Source organism: Hydra vulgaris, chromosome 06 (assembly GCF_038396675.1).
Source record: "Hydra vulgaris chromosome 06, alternate assembly HydraT2T_AEP".
In the NCBI taxonomy this organism is placed as follows: domain Eukaryota; kingdom Metazoa; phylum Cnidaria; class Hydrozoa; order Anthoathecata; family Hydridae; genus Hydra; species Hydra vulgaris.
In genome coordinates, this window is record NC_088925.1 from 38,426,694 (window position 1) to 38,445,341 (window position 18,648).

Consider the following 18,648-nt stretch of genomic DNA (forward strand, 5'->3'; position numbering starts at 1 on the left):
AAAACAGAAAAATGAATTTAACAAACAAAACAACCAAAAACACTCACCATCGTTACCATTTTTAATTCTGAGTTTTTTAACGGAACCATCTTGAGCATCATACCATGGATCTGCGACATACACCTTCACATTTTTAAAAGATTGTGGACTTTTGTTCTCAATGCTATGAATGAGCTTGCCATTTATATAGCATGTGAATGTATATACTCCATTGCGGCTATATTGAGAAATTCTTATACTGGACCACTCATGTAATGGTAGTGGCTCAGAAAAGAAATGATAATTAAAATCATCATTAACTGCAGATGCTATGACCAACTTTCCTAATCCATCTGGCGAAAACCATACACCGGGAGTTCTTTGACCATATTCTCCAACATCATCGTTGATAGTTAAGTGAATAACACTACTCCATTCTTTTGAATATGAGTTGGGTTTTATCATAAAAGAAACTGAATACGCTTTTTCCAAAGATAACAAAGTTGTGACCAATGTATTTTTTACCAACACAAACTCTTCTTCTTTAATGAACTCGGGTTCTATTTAACGAAATGTTTTAACGCATTCAATTTAAAGATTTTGCTTTAAACATTTATATAACTATATATATATATATATATATATATATATATATATAAATACAGTCTTACATTGTTTTACTAATATACACTTTTATTTTTTTTACATCAAAAAAAAATTTTTATATAAAAAAGAAATTAGAAAATTAGTAAAATAATAAGTAACAAAGTAAAAGTTGTTAGCAACGAATTCAGATATATATATACCCGGACATTGTCCTAAATCACAAGCATCTGTCTCAGTCAACACTCCAACGCAATCTTTGCCATTTCCAGAAGGAGGAGGATTGGTACATGTTCTTTTTCTTGTTTTTTTACCATCGCCACATGTAGCTGAACATTCAGAAAATGGGCTCCACTCAGATAAACCACCATCAACATCTATACAAAAATATGCAAATTTCAGACTTTGTCATCGTGTTTTTTTTATAAAAACAAAAACCGTTTATTTATTTAGAAGCAGACCAAAGATAAACAAATGATAACTTTTCGCTTTGTATGCGTAAGTATTAAATACAAAATGTCATCGTCATACATTTTGATAATATTTCCTACTTTTAATAAGTTACTTATATTTTTGTATATATATTTTATAGCTGTTTATTAATATTGAACTAATTTTTAATGTCAAAACATTTATTTTGTAAGCAATTTCTTTTCGAGTTTCTTTTGTTTGCGTCCATTAAGTTCTATTTTATATATATTTAGATGAGCCTGTTCAGTTCAGAACTGAGAAGAAAAATAAAATTAAAGAACGATTCAAATCAACATTAGTTTCATGTAGCCTTATAAAAAATGTTGCATTAGGCTGACAAAAATCTTTAACAACATTAAATAGAGAGGTACACATATACAGTTATACAAAAAAACAGAAAAATGAATTTAACAAACAAAACAACCAAAAACACTCACCATCGTTACCATTTTTAATTCTGAGTTTTTTAACGGAACCATCTTGAGCATCATACCATGGATCTGCGACATACACCTTCACATTTTTAAAAGATTGTGGACTTTTGTTCTCAATGCTATGAATGAGCTTGCCATTTATATAGCATGTGAATGTATATACTCCATTGCGGCTATATTGAGAAATTCTTATACTGGACCACTCATGTAATGGTAGTGGCTCAGAAAAGAAATGATAATTAAAATCATCATTAACTGCAGATGCTATGACCAACTTTCCTAATCCATCTGGCGAAAACCATACACCGGGAGTTCTTTGACCATATTCTCCAACATCATCGTTGATAGTTAAGTGAATAACACTACTCCATTCTTTTGAATATGAGTTGGGTTTTATCATAAAAGAAACTGAATACGCTTTTTCCAAAGATAACAAAGTTGTGACCAATGTATTTTTTACCAACACAAACTCTTCTTCTTTAATGAACTCGGGTTCTATTTAACGAAATGTTTTAACGCATTCAATTTAAAGATTTTGCTTTAAACATTTATATAACTATATATATATATATATATATATATAAATACAGTCTTACATTGTTTTACTAATATACACTTTTATTTTTTTTACATCAAAAAAAAATTTTTATATAAAAAAGAAATTAGAAAATTAGTAAAATAATAAGTAACAAAGTAAAAGTTGTTAGCAACGAATTCAGATATATATATACCCGGACATTGTCCTAAATCACAAGCATCTGTCTCAGTCAACACTCCAACGCAATCTTTGCCATTTCCAGAAGGAGGAGGATTGGTACATGTTCTTTTTCTTGTTTTTTTACCATCGCCACATGTAGCTGAACATTCAGAAAATGGGCTCCACTCAGATAAACCACCATCAACATCTATACAAAAATATGCAAATTTCAGACTTTGTCATCGTGTTTTTTTTATAAAAACAAAAACCGTTTATTTATTTAGAAGCAGACCAAAGATAAACAAATGATAACTTTTCGCTTTGTATGCGTAAGTATTAAATACAAAATGTCATCGTCATACATTTTGATAATATTTCCTACTTTTAATAAGTTACTTATATTTTTGTATATATATTTTATAGCTGTTTATTAATATTGAACTAATTTTTAATGTCAAAACATTTATTTTGTAAGCAATTTCTTTTCGAGTTTCTTTTGTTTGCGTCCATTAAGTTCTATTTTATATATATTTAGATGAGCCTGTTCAGTTCAGAACTGAGAAGAAAAATAAAATTAAAGAACGATTCAAATCAACATTAGTTTCATGTAGCCTTATAAAAAATGTTGCATTAGGCTGACAAAAATCTTTAACAACATTAAATAGAGAGGTACACATATACAGTTATACAAAAAAACAGAAAAATGAATTTAACAAACAAAACAACCAAAAACACTCACCATCGTTACCATTTTTAATTCTGAGTTTTTTAACGGAACCATCTTGAGCATCATACCATGGATCTGCGACATACACCTTCACATTTTTAAAAGATTGTGGACTTTTGTTCTCAATGCTATGAATGAGCTTGCCATTTATATAGCATGTGAATGTATATACTCCATTGCGGCTATATTGAGAAATTCTTATACTGGACCACTCATGTAATGGTAGTGGCTCAGAAAAGAAATGATAATTAAAATCATCATTAACTGCAGATGCTATGACCAACTTTCCTAATCCATCTGGCGAAAACCATACACCGGGAGTTCTTTGACCATATTCTCCAACATCATCGTTGATAGTTAAGTGAATAACACTACTCCATTCTTTTGAATATGAGTTGGGTTTTATCATAAAAGAAACTGAATACGCTTTTTCCAAAGATAACAAAGTTGTGACCAATGTATTTTTTACCAACACAAACTCTTCTTCTTTAATGAACTCGGGTTCTATTTAACGAAATGTTTTAACGCATTCAATTTAAAGATTTTGCTTTAAACATTTATATAACTATATATATATATATATATATATATAAATACAGTCTTACATTGTTTTACTAATATACACTTTTATTTTTTTTACATCAAAAAAAAATTTTTATATAAAAAAGAAATTAGAAAATTAGTAAAATAATAAGTAACAAAGTAAAAGTTGTTAGCAACGAATTCAGATATATATATACCCGGACATTGTCCTAAATCACAAGCATCTGTCTCAGTCAACACTCCAACGCAATCTTTGCCATTTCCAGAAGGAGGAGGATTGGTACATGTTCTTTTTCTTGTTTTTTTACCATCGCCACATGTAGCTGAACATTCAGAAAATGGGCTCCACTCAGATAAACCACCATCAACATCTATACAAAAATATGCAAATTTCAGACTTTGTCATCGTGTTTTTTTTATAAAAACAAAAACCGTTTATTTATTTAGAAGCAGACCAAAGATAAACAAATGATAACTTTTCGCTTTGTATGCGTAAGTATTAAATACAAAATGTCATCGTCATACATTTTGATAATATTTCCTACTTTTAATAAGTTACTTATATTTTTGTATATATATTTTATAGCTGTTTATTAATATTGAACTAATTTTTAATGTCAAAACATTTATTTTGTAAGCAATTTCTTTTCGAGTTTCTTTTGTTTGCGTCCATTAAGTTCTATTTTATATATATTTAGATGAGCCTGTTCAGTTCAGAACTGAGAAGAAAAATAAAATTAAAGAACGATTCAAATCAACATTAGTTTCATGTAGCCTTATAAAAAATGTTGCATTAGGCTGACAAAAATCTTTAACAACATTAAATAGAGAGGTACACATATACAGTTATACAAAAAAACAGAAAAATGAATTTAACAAACAAAACAACCAAAAACACTCACCATCGTTACCATTTTTAATTCTGAGTTTTTTAACGGAACCATCTTGAGCATCATACCATGGATCTGCGACATACACCTTCACATTTTTAAAAGATTGTGGACTTTTGTTCTCAATGCTATGAATGAGCTTGCCATTTATATAGCATGTGAATGTATATACTCCATTGCGGCTATATTGAGAAATTCTTATACTGGACCACTCATGTAATGGTAGTGGCTCAGAAAAGAAATGATAATTAAAATCATCATTAACTGCAGATGCTATGACCAACTTTCCTAATCCATCTGGCGAAAACCATACACCGGGAGTTCTTTGACCATATTCTCCAACATCATCGTTGATAGTTAAGTGAATAACACTACTCCATTCTTTTGAATATGAGTTGGGTTTTATCATAAAAGAAACTGAATACGCTTTTTCCAAAGATAACAAAGTTGTGACCAATGTATTTTTTACCAACACAAACTCTTCTTCTTTAATGAACTCGGGTTCTATTTAACGAAATGTTTTAACGCATTCAATTTAAAGATTTTGCTTTAAACATTTATTTAACTATATATATATATATATATATATATATATAAATACAGTCTTACATTGTTTTACTAATATACACTTTTATTTTTTTTACATCAAAAAAAAATTTTTATATAAAAAAGAAATTAGAAAATTAGTAAAATAATAAGTAACAAAGTAAAAGTTGTTAGCAACGAATTCAGATATATATATACCCGGACATTGTCCTAAATCACAAGCATCTGTCTCAGTCAACACTCCAACGCAATCTTTGCCATTTCCAGAAGGAGGAGGATTGGTACATGTTCTTTTTCTTGTTTTTTTACCATCGCCACATGTAGCTGAACATTCAGAAAATGGGCTCCACTCAGATAAACCACCATCAACATCTATACAAAAATATGCAAATTTCAGACTTTGTCATCGTGTTTTTTTTATAAAAACAAAAACCGTTTATTTATTTAGAAGCAGACCAAAGATAAACAAATGATAACTTTTCGCTTTGTATGCGTAAGTATTAAATACAAAATGTCATCGTCATACATTTTGATAATATTTCCTACTTTTAATAAGTTACTTATATTTTTGTATATATATTTTATAGCTGTTTATTAATATTGAACTAATTTTTAATGTCAAAACATTTATTTTGTAAGCAATTTCTTTTCGAGTTTCTTTTGTTTGCGTCCATTAAGTTCTATTTTATATATATTTAGATGAGCCTGTTCAGTTCAGAACTGAGAAGAAAAATAAAATTAAAGAACGATTCAAATCAACATTAGTTTCATGTAGCCTTATAAAAAATGTTGCATTAGGCTGACAAAAATCTTTAACAACATTAAATAGAGAGGTACACATATACAGTTATACAAAAAAACAGAAAAATGAATTTAACAAACAAAACAACCAAAAACACTCACCATCGTTACCATTTTTAATTCTGAGTTTTTTAACGGAACCATCTTGAGCATCATACCATGGATCTGCGACATACACCTTCACATTTTTAAAAGATTGTGGACTTTTGTTCTCAATGCTATGAATGAGCTTGCCATTTATATAGCATGTGAATGTATATACTCCATTGCGGCTATATTGAGAAATTCTTATACTGGACCACTCATGTAATGGTAGTGGCTCAGAAAAGAAATGATAATTAAAATCATCATTAACTGCAGATGCTATGACCAACTTTCCTAATCCATCTGGCGAAAACCATACACCGGGAGTTCTTTGACCATATTCTCCAACATCATCGTTGATAGTTAAGTGAATAACACTACTCCATTCTTTTGAATATGAGTTGGGTTTTATCATAAAAGAAACTGAATACGCTTTTTCCAAAGATAACAAAGTTGTGACCAATGTATTTTTTACCAACACAAACTCTTCTTCTTTAATGAACTCGGGTTCTATTTAACGAAATGTTTTAACGCATTCAATTTAAAGATTTTGCTTTAAACATTTATATAACTATATATATATATATATATATATATAAATACAGTCTTACATTGTTTTACTAATATACACTTTTATTTTTTTTACATCAAAAAAAAATTTTTATATAAAAAAGAAATTAGAAAATTAGTAAAATAATAAGTAACAAAGTAAAAGTTGTTAGCAACGAATTCAGATATATATATACCCGGACATTGTCCTAAATCACAAGCATCTGTCTCAGTCAACACTCCAACGCAATCTTTGCCATTTCCAGAAGGAGGAGGATTGGTACATGTTCTTTTTCTTGTTTTTTTACCATCGCCACATGTAGCTGAACATTCAGAAAATGGGCTCCACTCAGATAAACCACCATCAACATCTATACAAAAATATGCAAATTTCAGACTTTGTCATCGTGTTTTTTTTATAAAAACAAAAACCGTTTATTTATTTAGAAGCAGACCAAAGATAAACAAATGATAACTTTTCGCTTTGTATGCGTAAGTATTAAATACAAAATGTCATCGTCATACATTTTGATAATATTTCCTACTTTTAATAAGTTACTTATATTTTTGTATATATATTTTATAGCTGTTTATTAATATTGAACTAATTTTTAATGTCAAAACATTTATTTTGTAAGCAATTTCTTTTCGAGTTTCTTTTGTTTGCGTCCATTAAGTTCTATTTTATATATATTTAGATGAGCCTGTTCAGTTCAGAACTGAGAAGAAAAATAAAATTAAAGAACGATTCAAATCAACATTAGTTTCATGTAGCCTTATAAAAAATGTTGCATTAGGCTGACAAAAATCTTTAACAACATTAAATAGAGAGGTACACATATACAGTTATACAAAAAAACAGAAAAATGAATTTAACAAACAAAACAACCAAAAACACTCACCATCGTTACCATTTTTAATTCTGAGTTTTTTAACGGAACCATCTTGAGCATCATACCATGGATCTGCGACATACACCTTCACATTTTTAAAAGATTGTGGACTTTTGTTCTCAATGCTATGAATGAGCTTGCCATTTATATAGCATGTGAATGTATATACTCCATTGCGGCTATATTGAGAAATTCTTATACTGGACCACTCATGTAATGGTAGTGGCTCAGAAAAGAAATGATAATTAAAATCATCATTAACTGCAGATGCTATGACCAACTTTCCTAATCCATCTGGCGAAAACCATACACCGGGAGTTCTTTGACCATATTCTCCAACATCATCGTTGATAGTTAAGTGAATAACACTACTCCATTCTTTTGAATATGAGTTGGGTTTTATCATAAAAGAAACTGAATACGCTTTTTCCAAAGATAACAAAGTTGTGACCAATGTATTTTTTACCAACACAAACTCTTCTTCTTTAATGAACTCGGGTTCTATTTAACGAAATGTTTTAACGCATTCAATTTAAAGATTTTGCTTTAAACATTTATATAACTATATATATATATATATATATATATATATATATAAATACAGTCTTACATTGTTTTACTAATATACACTTTTATTTTTTTTACATCAAAAAAAAATTTTTATATAAAAAAGAAATTAGAAAATTAGTAAAATAATAAGTAACAAAGTAAAAGTTGTTAGCAACGAATTCAGATATATATATACCCGGACATTGTCCTAAATCACAAGCATCTGTCTCAGTCAACACTCCAACGCAATCTTTGCCATTTCCAGAAGGAGGAGGATTGGTACATGTTCTTTTTCTTGTTTTTTTACCATCGCCACATGTAGCTGAACATTCAGAAAATGGGCTCCACTCAGATAAACCACCATCAACATCTATACAAAAATATGCAAATTTCAGACTTTGTCATCGTGTTTTTTTTATAAAAACAAAAACCGTTTATTTATTTAGAAGCAGACCAAAGATAAACAAATGATAACTTTTCGCTTTGTATGCGTAAGTATTAAATACAAAATGTCATCGTCATACATTTTGATAATATTTCCTACTTTTAATAAGTTACTTATATTTTTGTATATATATTTTATAGCTGTTTATTAATATTGAACTAATTTTTAATGTCAAAACATTTATTTTGTAAGCAATTTCTTTTCGAGTTTCTTTTGTTTGCGTCCATTAAGTTCTATTTTATATATATTTAGATGAGCCTGTTCAGTTCAGAACTGAGAAGAAAAATAAAATTAAAGAACGATTCAAATCAACATTAGTTTCATGTAGCCTTATAAAAAATGTTGCATTAGGCTGACAAAAATCTTTAACAACATTAAATAGAGAGGTACACATATACAGTTATACAAAAAAACAGAAAAATGAATTTAACAAACAAAACAACCAAAAACACTCACCATCGTTACCATTTTTAATTCTGAGTTTTTTAACGGAACCATCTTGAGCATCATACCATGGATCTGCGACATACACCTTCACATTTTTAAAAGATTGTGGACTTTTGTTCTCAATGCTATGAATGAGCTTGCCATTTATATAGCATGTGAATGTATATACTCCATTGCGGCTATATTGAGAAATTCTTATACTGGACCACTCATGTAATGGTAGTGGCTCAGAAAAGAAATGATAATTAAAATCATCATTAACTGCAGATGCTATGACCAACTTTCCTAATCCATCTGGCGAAAACCATACACCGGGAGTTCTTTGACCATATTCTCCAACATCATCGTTGATAGTTAAGTGAATAACACTACTCCATTCTTTTGAATATGAGTTGGGTTTTATCATAAAAGAAACTGAATACGCTTTTTCCAAAGATAACAAAGTTGTGACCAATGTATTTTTTACCAACACAAACTCTTCTTCTTTAATGAACTCGGGTTCTATTTAACGAAATGTTTTAACGCATTCAATTTAAAGATTTTGCTTTAAACATTTATATAACTATATATATATATATATATATATATAAATACAGTCTTACATTGTTTTACTAATATACACTTTTATTTTTTTTACATCAAAAAAAAATTTTTATATAAAAAAGAAATTAGAAAATTAGTAAAATAATAAGTAACAAAGTAAAAGTTGTTAGCAACGAATTCAGATATATATATACCCGGACATTGTCCTAAATCACAAGCATCTGTCTCAGTCAACACTCCAACGCAATCTTTGCCATTTCCAGAAGGAGGAGGATTGGTACATGTTCTTTTTCTTGTTTTTTTACCATCGCCACATGTAGCTGAACATTCAGAAAATGGGCTCCACTCAGATAAACCACCATCAACATCTATACAAAAATATGCAAATTTCAGACTTTGTCATCGTGTTTTTTTTATAAAAACAAAAACCGTTTATTTATTTAGAAGCAGACCAAAGATAAACAAATGATAACTTTTCGCTTTGTATGCGTAAGTATTAAATACAAAATGTCATCGTCATACATTTTGATAATATTTCCTACTTTTAATAAGTTACTTATATTTTTGTATATATATTTTATAGCTGTTTATTAATATTGAACTAATTTTTAATGTCAAAACATTTATTTTGTAAGCAATTTCTTTTCGAGTTTCTTTTGTTTGCGTCCATTAAGTTCTATTTTATATATATTTAGATGAGCCTGTTCAGTTCAGAACTGAGAAGAAAAATAAAATTAAAGAACGATTCAAATCAACATTAGTTTCATGTAGCCTTATAAAAAATGTTGCATTAGGCTGACAAAAATCTTTAACAACATTAAATAGAGAGGTACACATATACAGTTATACAAAAAAACAGAAAAATGAATTTAACAAACAAAACAACCAAAAACACTCACCATCGTTACCATTTTTAATTCTGAGTTTTTTAACGGAACCATCTTGAGCATCATACCATGGATCTGCGACATACACCTTCACATTTTTAAAAGATTGTGGACTTTTGTTCTCAATGCTATGAATGAGCTTGCCATTTATATAGCATGTGAATGTATATACTCCATTGCGGCTATATTGAGAAATTCTTATACTGGACCACTCATGTAATGGTAGTGGCTCAGAAAAGAAATGATAATTAAAATCATCATTAACTGCAGATGCTATGACCAACTTTCCTAATCCATCTGGCGAAAACCATACACCGGGAGTTCTTTGACCATATTCTCCAACATCATCGTTGATAGTTAAGTGAATAACACTACTCCATTCTTTTGAATATGAGTTGGGTTTTATCATAAAAGAAACTGAATACGCTTTTTCCAAAGATAACAAAGTTGTGACCAATGTATTTTTTACCAACACAAACTCTTCTTCTTTAATGAACTCGGGTTCTATTTAACGAAATGTTTTAACGCATTCAATTTAAAGATTTTGCTTTAAACATTTATATAACTATATATATATATATATATATATATATATATATATAAATACAGTCTTACATTGTTTTACTAATATACACTTTTATTTTTTTTACATCAAAAAAAAATTTTTATATAAAAAAGAAATTAGAAAATTAGTAAAATAATAAGTAACAAAGTAAAAGTTGTTAGCAACGAATTCAGATATATATATACCCGGACATTGTCCTAAATCACAAGCATCTGTCTCAGTCAACACTCCAACGCAATCTTTGCCATTTCCAGAAGGAGGAGGATTGGTACATGTTCTTTTTCTTGTTTTTTTACCATCGCCACATGTAGCTGAACATTCAGAAAATGGGCTCCACTCAGATAAACCACCATCAACATCTATACAAAAATATGCAAATTTCAGACTTTGTCATCGTGTTTTTTTTATAAAAACAAAAACCGTTTATTTATTTAGAAGCAGACCAAAGATAAACAAATGATAACTTTTCGCTTTGTATGCGTAAGTATTAAATACAAAATGTCATCGTCATACATTTTGATAATATTTCCTACTTTTAATAAGTTACTTATATTTTTGTATATATATTTTATAGCTGTTTATTAATATTGAACTAATTTTTAATGTCAAAACATTTATTTTGTAAGCAATTTCTTTTCGAGTTTCTTTTGTTTGCGTCCATTAAGTTCTATTTTATATATATTTAGATGAGCCTGTTCAGTTCAGAACTGAGAAGAAAAATAAAATTAAAGAACGATTCAAATCAACATTAGTTTCATGTAGCCTTATAAAAAATGTTGCATTAGGCTGACAAAAATCTTTAACAACATTAAATAGAGAGGTACACATATACAGTTATACAAAAAAACAGAAAAATGAATTTAACAAACAAAACAACCAAAAACACTCACCATCGTTACCATTTTTAATTCTGAGTTTTTTAACGGAACCATCTTGAGCATCATACCATGGATCTGCGACATACACCTTCACATTTTTAAAAGATTGTGGACTTTTGTTCTCAATGCTATGAATGAGCTTGCCATTTATATAGCATGTGAATGTATATACTCCATTGTGGCTATATTGAGAAATTCTTATACTGGACCACTCATGTAATGGTAGTGGCTCAGAAAAGAAATGATAATTAAAATCATCATTAACTGCAGATGCTATGACCAACTTTCCTAATCCATCTGGCGAAAACCATACACCGGGAGTTCTTTGACCATATTCTCCAACATCATCGTTGATAGTTAAGTGAATAACACTACTCCATTCTTTTGAATATGAGTTGGGTTTTATCATAAAAGAAACTGAATACGCTTTTTCCAAAGATAACAAAGTTGTGACCAATGTATTTTTTACCAACACAAACTCTTCTTCTTTAATGAACTCGGGTTCTATTTAACGAAATGTTTTAACACATTCAATTTAAAGATTTTGCTTTAAACATTTATATAACTATATTTATATATATATATATATATATATATATATATATATATATATATATATATATATATATGTACATATATATATATATATATATATATATATATATATATAGATCTATAGTTTGTTGGCTTTGGGAAGAGCGGAAGGAAAAAAGTGATTCTTACGCCAACATATACGTCACTTTTAATTACTTTTAACTTTCGTCCAACATTTCCGTGTTGGACGAAAGTAAAAACCATTAATTTAATTACAAATTAATCGTTTTTTAAAAAAACCACAAAAACGCAAATTTAATTGACCAGAATGTTTTTAACAACATTCTGAATGTTTTTAAAACATTTTAAATGTTATTAACAATATAAACAATGTTTTTATTTTAATTTTTTTTAATAAAATGTTTTTATTTTTATTTTTTTTAATAAAATGTTTTTATTTTAATTTTTTTTACTGTAAATCATGCGCGGAGTGTTGCTACATCGACTATCTTATAGCCTGACTCGCAAGGGAGTGCTACTACATCGACTGACAAATAGCCTGACTCGCAAGGGAGTGCTGCTACATCGACTAACAAATAGCCTGACTCGCAAGGGAGTGCTGCTACATCGACTGACAAATAGCCTGACTCACAAGGGAGTGCTGCTACATCGACTGACAAATAGCCTGACCCGCAAGGGAGTGCTGCTACATCGACAGAGGGTTTGGTTGGGGCAGGCAGTCTATCATTTTAAAAAAAAAAAATTCCGGTCTTGCATTTTAATTTTTACTTTTTGTCAACAAAATATGGAAAAAACTTTCGGACAACATCTAAGGGTTATATATATATATATATATATATATATATATATATATATATATATATATATATATATATATATATATATATATATATATATATAGTTATTAGTGTCGCGGTGCAGAATAATTCAAAATAATATGAAATGCTATCATGTATCATAATCATTGTTGTTAATTAATAATAACTATAATAATAATAATTGTTTTTTTATCAATAAAATATAGACAATATTATTTTCTGATAAAAGCATAGACACAGCAGAGCCTACAATAATCTACTAAAATTATAGCTAATTAAAAAAATTAATTATAAGTTAAGTTAATCTGGAATAGCCACAGTTAAGTGTACATTAACTGAGGGATTATATTTTAGGCTAAGCTCTTTTTTAAGCAATAGAAAAGATTTTCCTGATTTAAAATTTGAAAATAAAGATATAGTCTCTGAATACAAAACTGAATATTTCACTTTCTTCCCATGTAACAAATTGTCACAAAATTGTTAATCTCTATCATAGTTATAAATAAAACATGATTGTGGCAAATGTAAAGAAAATAAACAAATATTTTTATATTTTTTATAAATTGGAAGCTAAATACTTATGATAACATTTTTAACATATAACATTTCTGCATTGCTAACAGTTAATTATTTAATTGAAATAATATTGCTGTAAATTAGTAAACTGCCTTTTCAACTTGGAAACATAAATCTTGATAAACAAGGCTGCTGCATTTATGAACAAGTTGAACCTAGTACTACCAGGGGCATGATGCGAATTGAAGTTGGTAATTTCCACTTACAAAATGAGTGCTTTACCACTTCATTACAACCGTGCTGAATGTACAGGTTTATTCAGTCATATATATATATATATATATATATATATATATATATATATATATATATATATATATATATATATATATACATACGCATACAATAATATATATATATATATATATTATTTACAAATATATAAACATATATATATATATATATATATATAATAATTTTTGTATATATATACATATATAAAAGCATTCAAGAAAATGTGTGCAATCATATTTCCCTTATCTGACCATGCATAAAATATTTTGTTTTGACGACTGGACCATATTTTCATAATTTGTGTCTGAAGATATATATAACATCATCTGAAACACTACACTCCCATTGTTTCCTGTTAAAAATTATTACCTTTAAACTATCAAGGAAATGATTTTAAATTAAAAAGACATACTATTTTAATACTTTCATTTTTTATTTTATCTATTGTTTATTTTACCATTCGTTAAAATTTTGTTTCTTTTTTCAGTTTACAGTTTGTTTATTTTTAACTTTAGTTAAGTTTAGTTTTTTTAATGCATTTTTTAAATGCACAAATTATTAAAACATAAAAGATCCGAGGCCAAAATATTATATGCGTGATTAGTGGTTATTATATGTTTAACTTTAAAACATCAGATAATATGAATTCTCTCAATATTATTAATTTCAATTTTTAGTCAGGCCAGGTGTATGGTCTTCATGATCACCCTGCTACTGGTAAGATGTAACCCAGTGCAACCTGTTCTATATCCTGCTGCCTGGTGAGATTTGCTTTCTAAGCAAAGGCTGGAAGGAATTTGCTTCCTGCCGTCAGTACTATTTAAAATCAGTCATGTTTATAGAAATATATAATTTTTAGTAATTTATATTTTTATATAGTTTGAGGTGTCTTAGTAACTGTTTTAGCTCACCTGTAATCTATTTTATATGTATATCTGCGTTCTGTCTAAACCTCTGGTGCGGTGTTGACTCACCCATAAGTTATTTTATGTGTGTTTGTGTTCTGTTTGAACCTCTAGCACGGTGTTCATTCACCCGTAAATTACTTTACCCTTATTTATGTATGTTTGTATTCTGTCTGTTTATGTTTATATGTATTTTTGTGTTCTGTCTGAACCTCTGGCGGGTGTTGGTTCACCTGTAAGTTACTTTATATATGTATGTTTGTGTTCTGTCTGAACCTGTCTGAGAGTACAGCTCTAAAACTCAGTTTAATGGTTCTGAGGCTAGCTGATAGTACGGTTTCCTTAACTCTGTGGTAGCTCTTAGAGAGGATGATTCCATCAATAGCTGAAAAATATCAGAATATTAACAGTGCTATGTTAATGCTTTTGTGAACATTGTTGAGGCCACATAAGGAGCCCTATGTTACAACTTAAGGTAAATTAGCAGGACTGAGACAATTGCATAGCTCATTACTTAAGAGGCCATGCTCTATCTTTAAGTCAAATTTACTATCTTTAAGTCAAATTTACAAAATAAACTTATATTATGCCTAAAGTAACCCAAAATATTATACATAAAAAACCATCCCTAACCACACAACTGTTTTAATATATCTTTTACAAATATTCATGGTCTGTGAAGCAACCTTCCATCAGTTGAATCTTACCTCTTGCAAAATTCACCAGACTTGCTTGCTCTTAGTGAGACCAATTTAAATTATACTATTTCTTCTTTAGATCTCAGTATTGATGGGTACTATCCTTTGATTCGCAAAGACTCCAATAGTTGCATGCTTGACTTGGGGGTATACATAAGCATCAATTCACCCATTTGTTGTGAAATCAGATTCGAATTCTTTGATTATTCTTTAATGTGCTTCCGCTTAGCACCTATTTACTCTATCTTCACTCTATCACCTTTCTCTTTTTTTTTTATCATTTTCCTTCTTCCCAAGATTGCACTCTTTTAGATGTATTTTTGATTAAATTGACTCTCTCTCATAACCCATCTGCCAATATTGTTGTTATTGGTGACTTTAATGCTCATCACACTGAATGGCTTGGCTTTAACGATTCTGACCCTGCTGGCACTAAAGCCTATAACTTCTGCATTTCTCAGTCTCTTACTAAGATAGTTAACTTCGTGACTCATTTTTTTGATAACCCTAATCATTTACCTTCAACTCATAATTTATGTTCTGTCTCTGACCCTAGCTTGTGTTCAGTTTCTTTTCTTTCTCCCATAGGTGGTTCTGACCATGCAATGATCTCTTTAAATCTTTAATCTCGTACTTCCTTTTCAGACTCACCCTATCATTGCACTACTTACTACTACCCTAAAACTGACTGGGAATCTTTTTGTGATTTTCTTTTCTCTCTCAGCTGAAAAATGCGCCTCCGACAAAATCTACTAGATTCAGGCAGGAATGGAAGTTTTTATTCCTTCTAGTCGGTTTCAAGTCAAGCCTCATTCTACTCCATAGTTTTTACCTCCTTGTGCAGCTGCTTTATCTAACCATTTTTTTCATCTTTTTCGAAGGATCAACTCTTTTGAGAACAAACTGCTTTTTATTATTGCAAGAAATTGATGTAAAAAGGAGTTGTCTGAGGCTAAGCTCTATTATTTTCAAATCACTAAATCTTGCATCTTATCTCAGAAGTTAGGCTCTAGAGACTTTTGGAAAATCTTTAACAGCATCATTAACAAGGTAGATCTAACATTCCATCTCTCATTTATGTGACTGATCTTATTACCTCTCCCAAGGATAAGTAACAAAATAAAGTAAAAGATATTTTTATCCAAATCAGATATATATACCTGAACATTGTCCTAATGTACAATTATCAACCTCAAACAACGGTCCAACACAATCTTTGCCATTTTTAGAAGGAGTAGGATTGGTACACGTTCGCATTCTAACTTTCATACCATCACCACAAGTAGCTGAACATTCAGAAAATTGGCTCCATTCAGATAAACCACCATCAACAACTAAAAAAAATTATGCAAATTTAGACATTAACTTTTCCATATATACTGTTTTTTCAGTCAGTAAAGCATTACAAAAAAGTTTTTTTTCTTAATATAATAAATAAATAAAGCCTAGCCTGATAAAAAAAAATTGCTTGAGCACATCCTTAATTTTTAAATACATACATTACCTGGAATATTAAGCTTACATACATTACCTGGAATATTAAGCTTACATACATTACCTGGAATATTAAGCTTACATACATTACCTGGAATATTAAGCTTAAAAAAAGCTGCTCATAGGTTTAGCACTTTTGCTCTCCATAAAGCTTTTAAGGAGAGCTTTTATAAACTTATTGCAGAAAAAGTTGCATCATATTAAATTAAATTCTCCTTTTAAACAAAATATAACAAAAATATAATTAAAGTAAATTTAAAAGTTTGTTTTGTATTAATGCAACATTTTTACTTAATCCTATAAAAAATAATAATAATAACAACAATAAAAGAAGCCTTAAAAATTGAAAAAACAATTTTTCAAGCTTCATTTATCATTATTTGAAACAGATTGAACAAATTTAAAAATAAAAAATTAACGTTATTTTCAAAAATGTTAATAAGTTTTCATCAAATAAAAGTAAATATTTTATATTTATTGAGTTAAAAACAAAACACGATTGTGTCAAATATCAAGAAAATTAACAAATATGTTTCTATTTTAAAAAACCAAATGCCAATTAAACTTTTGATAATATTATTTACATATAACATTTCTACATTGTTAGGAGATAATTATTTAATTAAACTAGTATTGCAGTAAATTAGTAAATTGCCTTTTAACTTGAAAACATAAACTTTGATGAATAATGCCCCCTCACAGATATTATAATTTTAATTTGGGATGATAATGACATTTTTGCTGCATTTAAGTTTAAAAAACATATAATTGTATAAATACATATAAAAATAATAATTTAAAAAAATCTATTTATAAAAGCAAGTTAACAAGTAATAATTGAAGTTCTTTAAAAAAAATAAGTTTTGTTTGCTTAAACCATTAAAATACTAAAATATGATTTAAATTTTTAATACTTGTTTTTATTGACATCAGAACAGATTTTACTTAAAAGAAAAATCAACATTCCTTTGCAAAAAACCTAATGGTGTTTTTTGTGAAGAAAATTTAAAATAAAAAATAATTTAAAAAAGTTTAATTAGCCCTAAACTTATTTTCAAGAATTTATTACAAATATTAATGCAATTTTTCTTCAGACTTTGGTATCTCTTTAAATAAATAAATAAAAATAATAGTTAAAAAAAAAAAAAAAGAAAATCGTAAACTAGTTGAAAAATAAGTAACAAAATAAAGTAAAAAATATATGTATCCAATTCAGATATATATACCTAAGCATTGTCCTAAAAAACAATCATCAATGTCAACCAACAGTCCAACACAACCTTTGCCATTTTCAGAAGAAGTAGAATTGGTACATGTTCGTTTTCTTGTTTTTTTACCATCGCCACAAGTAGCTGAACATTCAGAAAATGGGCCCCACTCAGATAAACCACCATCGACAACTAAACAAAGTTATGCAAATTTAGACATTATAAACATGTTTTACATACAAAAACCATTTATTTATTTAGAGGCAAACAAAAAAGATAGAAAAAAAAGTAGATAATATAAATACAATGTTATTGTAATAACTTTTTAACAACATTTCTTACTTTTTATAACTTTCTCTTATACAAAAAGTAAAATTTGTATTTAAAACAAAAAATCTTTAAAATAGTGTGCAATATTACTTAGTTGATTTTTTTTTTATATCTGGTAATTGCGTAAAACTTTACGTTGCTGCTCAAACAAAATAATGATTAGAAATATGATTTTGAGTCATTGTAATAAAATAATAATTGTAATTATTTGAACTTTTAATGATATTCACAACCTTAAGGCTGAGAGGTTAATACATCTGAGACAAGCTACTTGAAATTTACTTAAGCGCATCCTTGAA

General features: G+C 28.4%; 1 protein-coding gene across 3 annotated transcripts in view; it reads right to left on the reverse strand.

Moving 5' to 3' along the window:
• LOC136081827 (uncharacterized) overlaps nucleotides 1-18,648 on the reverse strand; it is a 72,320-nt gene that overhangs the window by 20,197 nt on the left and 33,475 nt on the right. For all 3 annotated transcript variants that reach the window (XM_065800061.1, XM_065800062.1, XM_065800063.1), the window contains 19 exons: nucleotides 18,038-18,211; nucleotides 16,478-16,651; nucleotides 11,544-12,035; nucleotides 10,839-11,012; nucleotides 10,101-10,592; nucleotides 9,396-9,569; nucleotides 8,668-9,159; nucleotides 7,963-8,136; nucleotides 7,227-7,718; nucleotides 6,522-6,695; nucleotides 5,794-6,285; nucleotides 5,089-5,262; nucleotides 4,357-4,848; nucleotides 3,652-3,825; nucleotides 2,924-3,415; nucleotides 2,219-2,392; nucleotides 1,491-1,982; nucleotides 786-959; nucleotides 48-539 (listed from right to left, as the gene is read on the reverse strand). In XM_065800061.1, coding sequence (XP_065656133.1) covers nucleotides 48-539; nucleotides 786-959; nucleotides 1,491-1,982; nucleotides 2,219-2,392; nucleotides 2,924-3,415; nucleotides 3,652-3,825; nucleotides 4,357-4,848; nucleotides 5,089-5,262; nucleotides 5,794-6,285; nucleotides 6,522-6,695; nucleotides 7,227-7,718; nucleotides 7,963-8,136; nucleotides 8,668-9,159; nucleotides 9,396-9,569; nucleotides 10,101-10,592; nucleotides 10,839-11,012; nucleotides 11,544-12,035; nucleotides 16,478-16,651; nucleotides 18,038-18,211 — 6,168 coding nt within the window. The remainder of the gene's footprint in view (nucleotides 1-47; nucleotides 540-785; nucleotides 960-1,490; nucleotides 1,983-2,218; nucleotides 2,393-2,923; nucleotides 3,416-3,651; nucleotides 3,826-4,356; nucleotides 4,849-5,088; nucleotides 5,263-5,793; nucleotides 6,286-6,521; nucleotides 6,696-7,226; nucleotides 7,719-7,962; nucleotides 8,137-8,667; nucleotides 9,160-9,395; nucleotides 9,570-10,100; nucleotides 10,593-10,838; nucleotides 11,013-11,543; nucleotides 12,036-16,477; nucleotides 16,652-18,037; nucleotides 18,212-18,648) is intronic.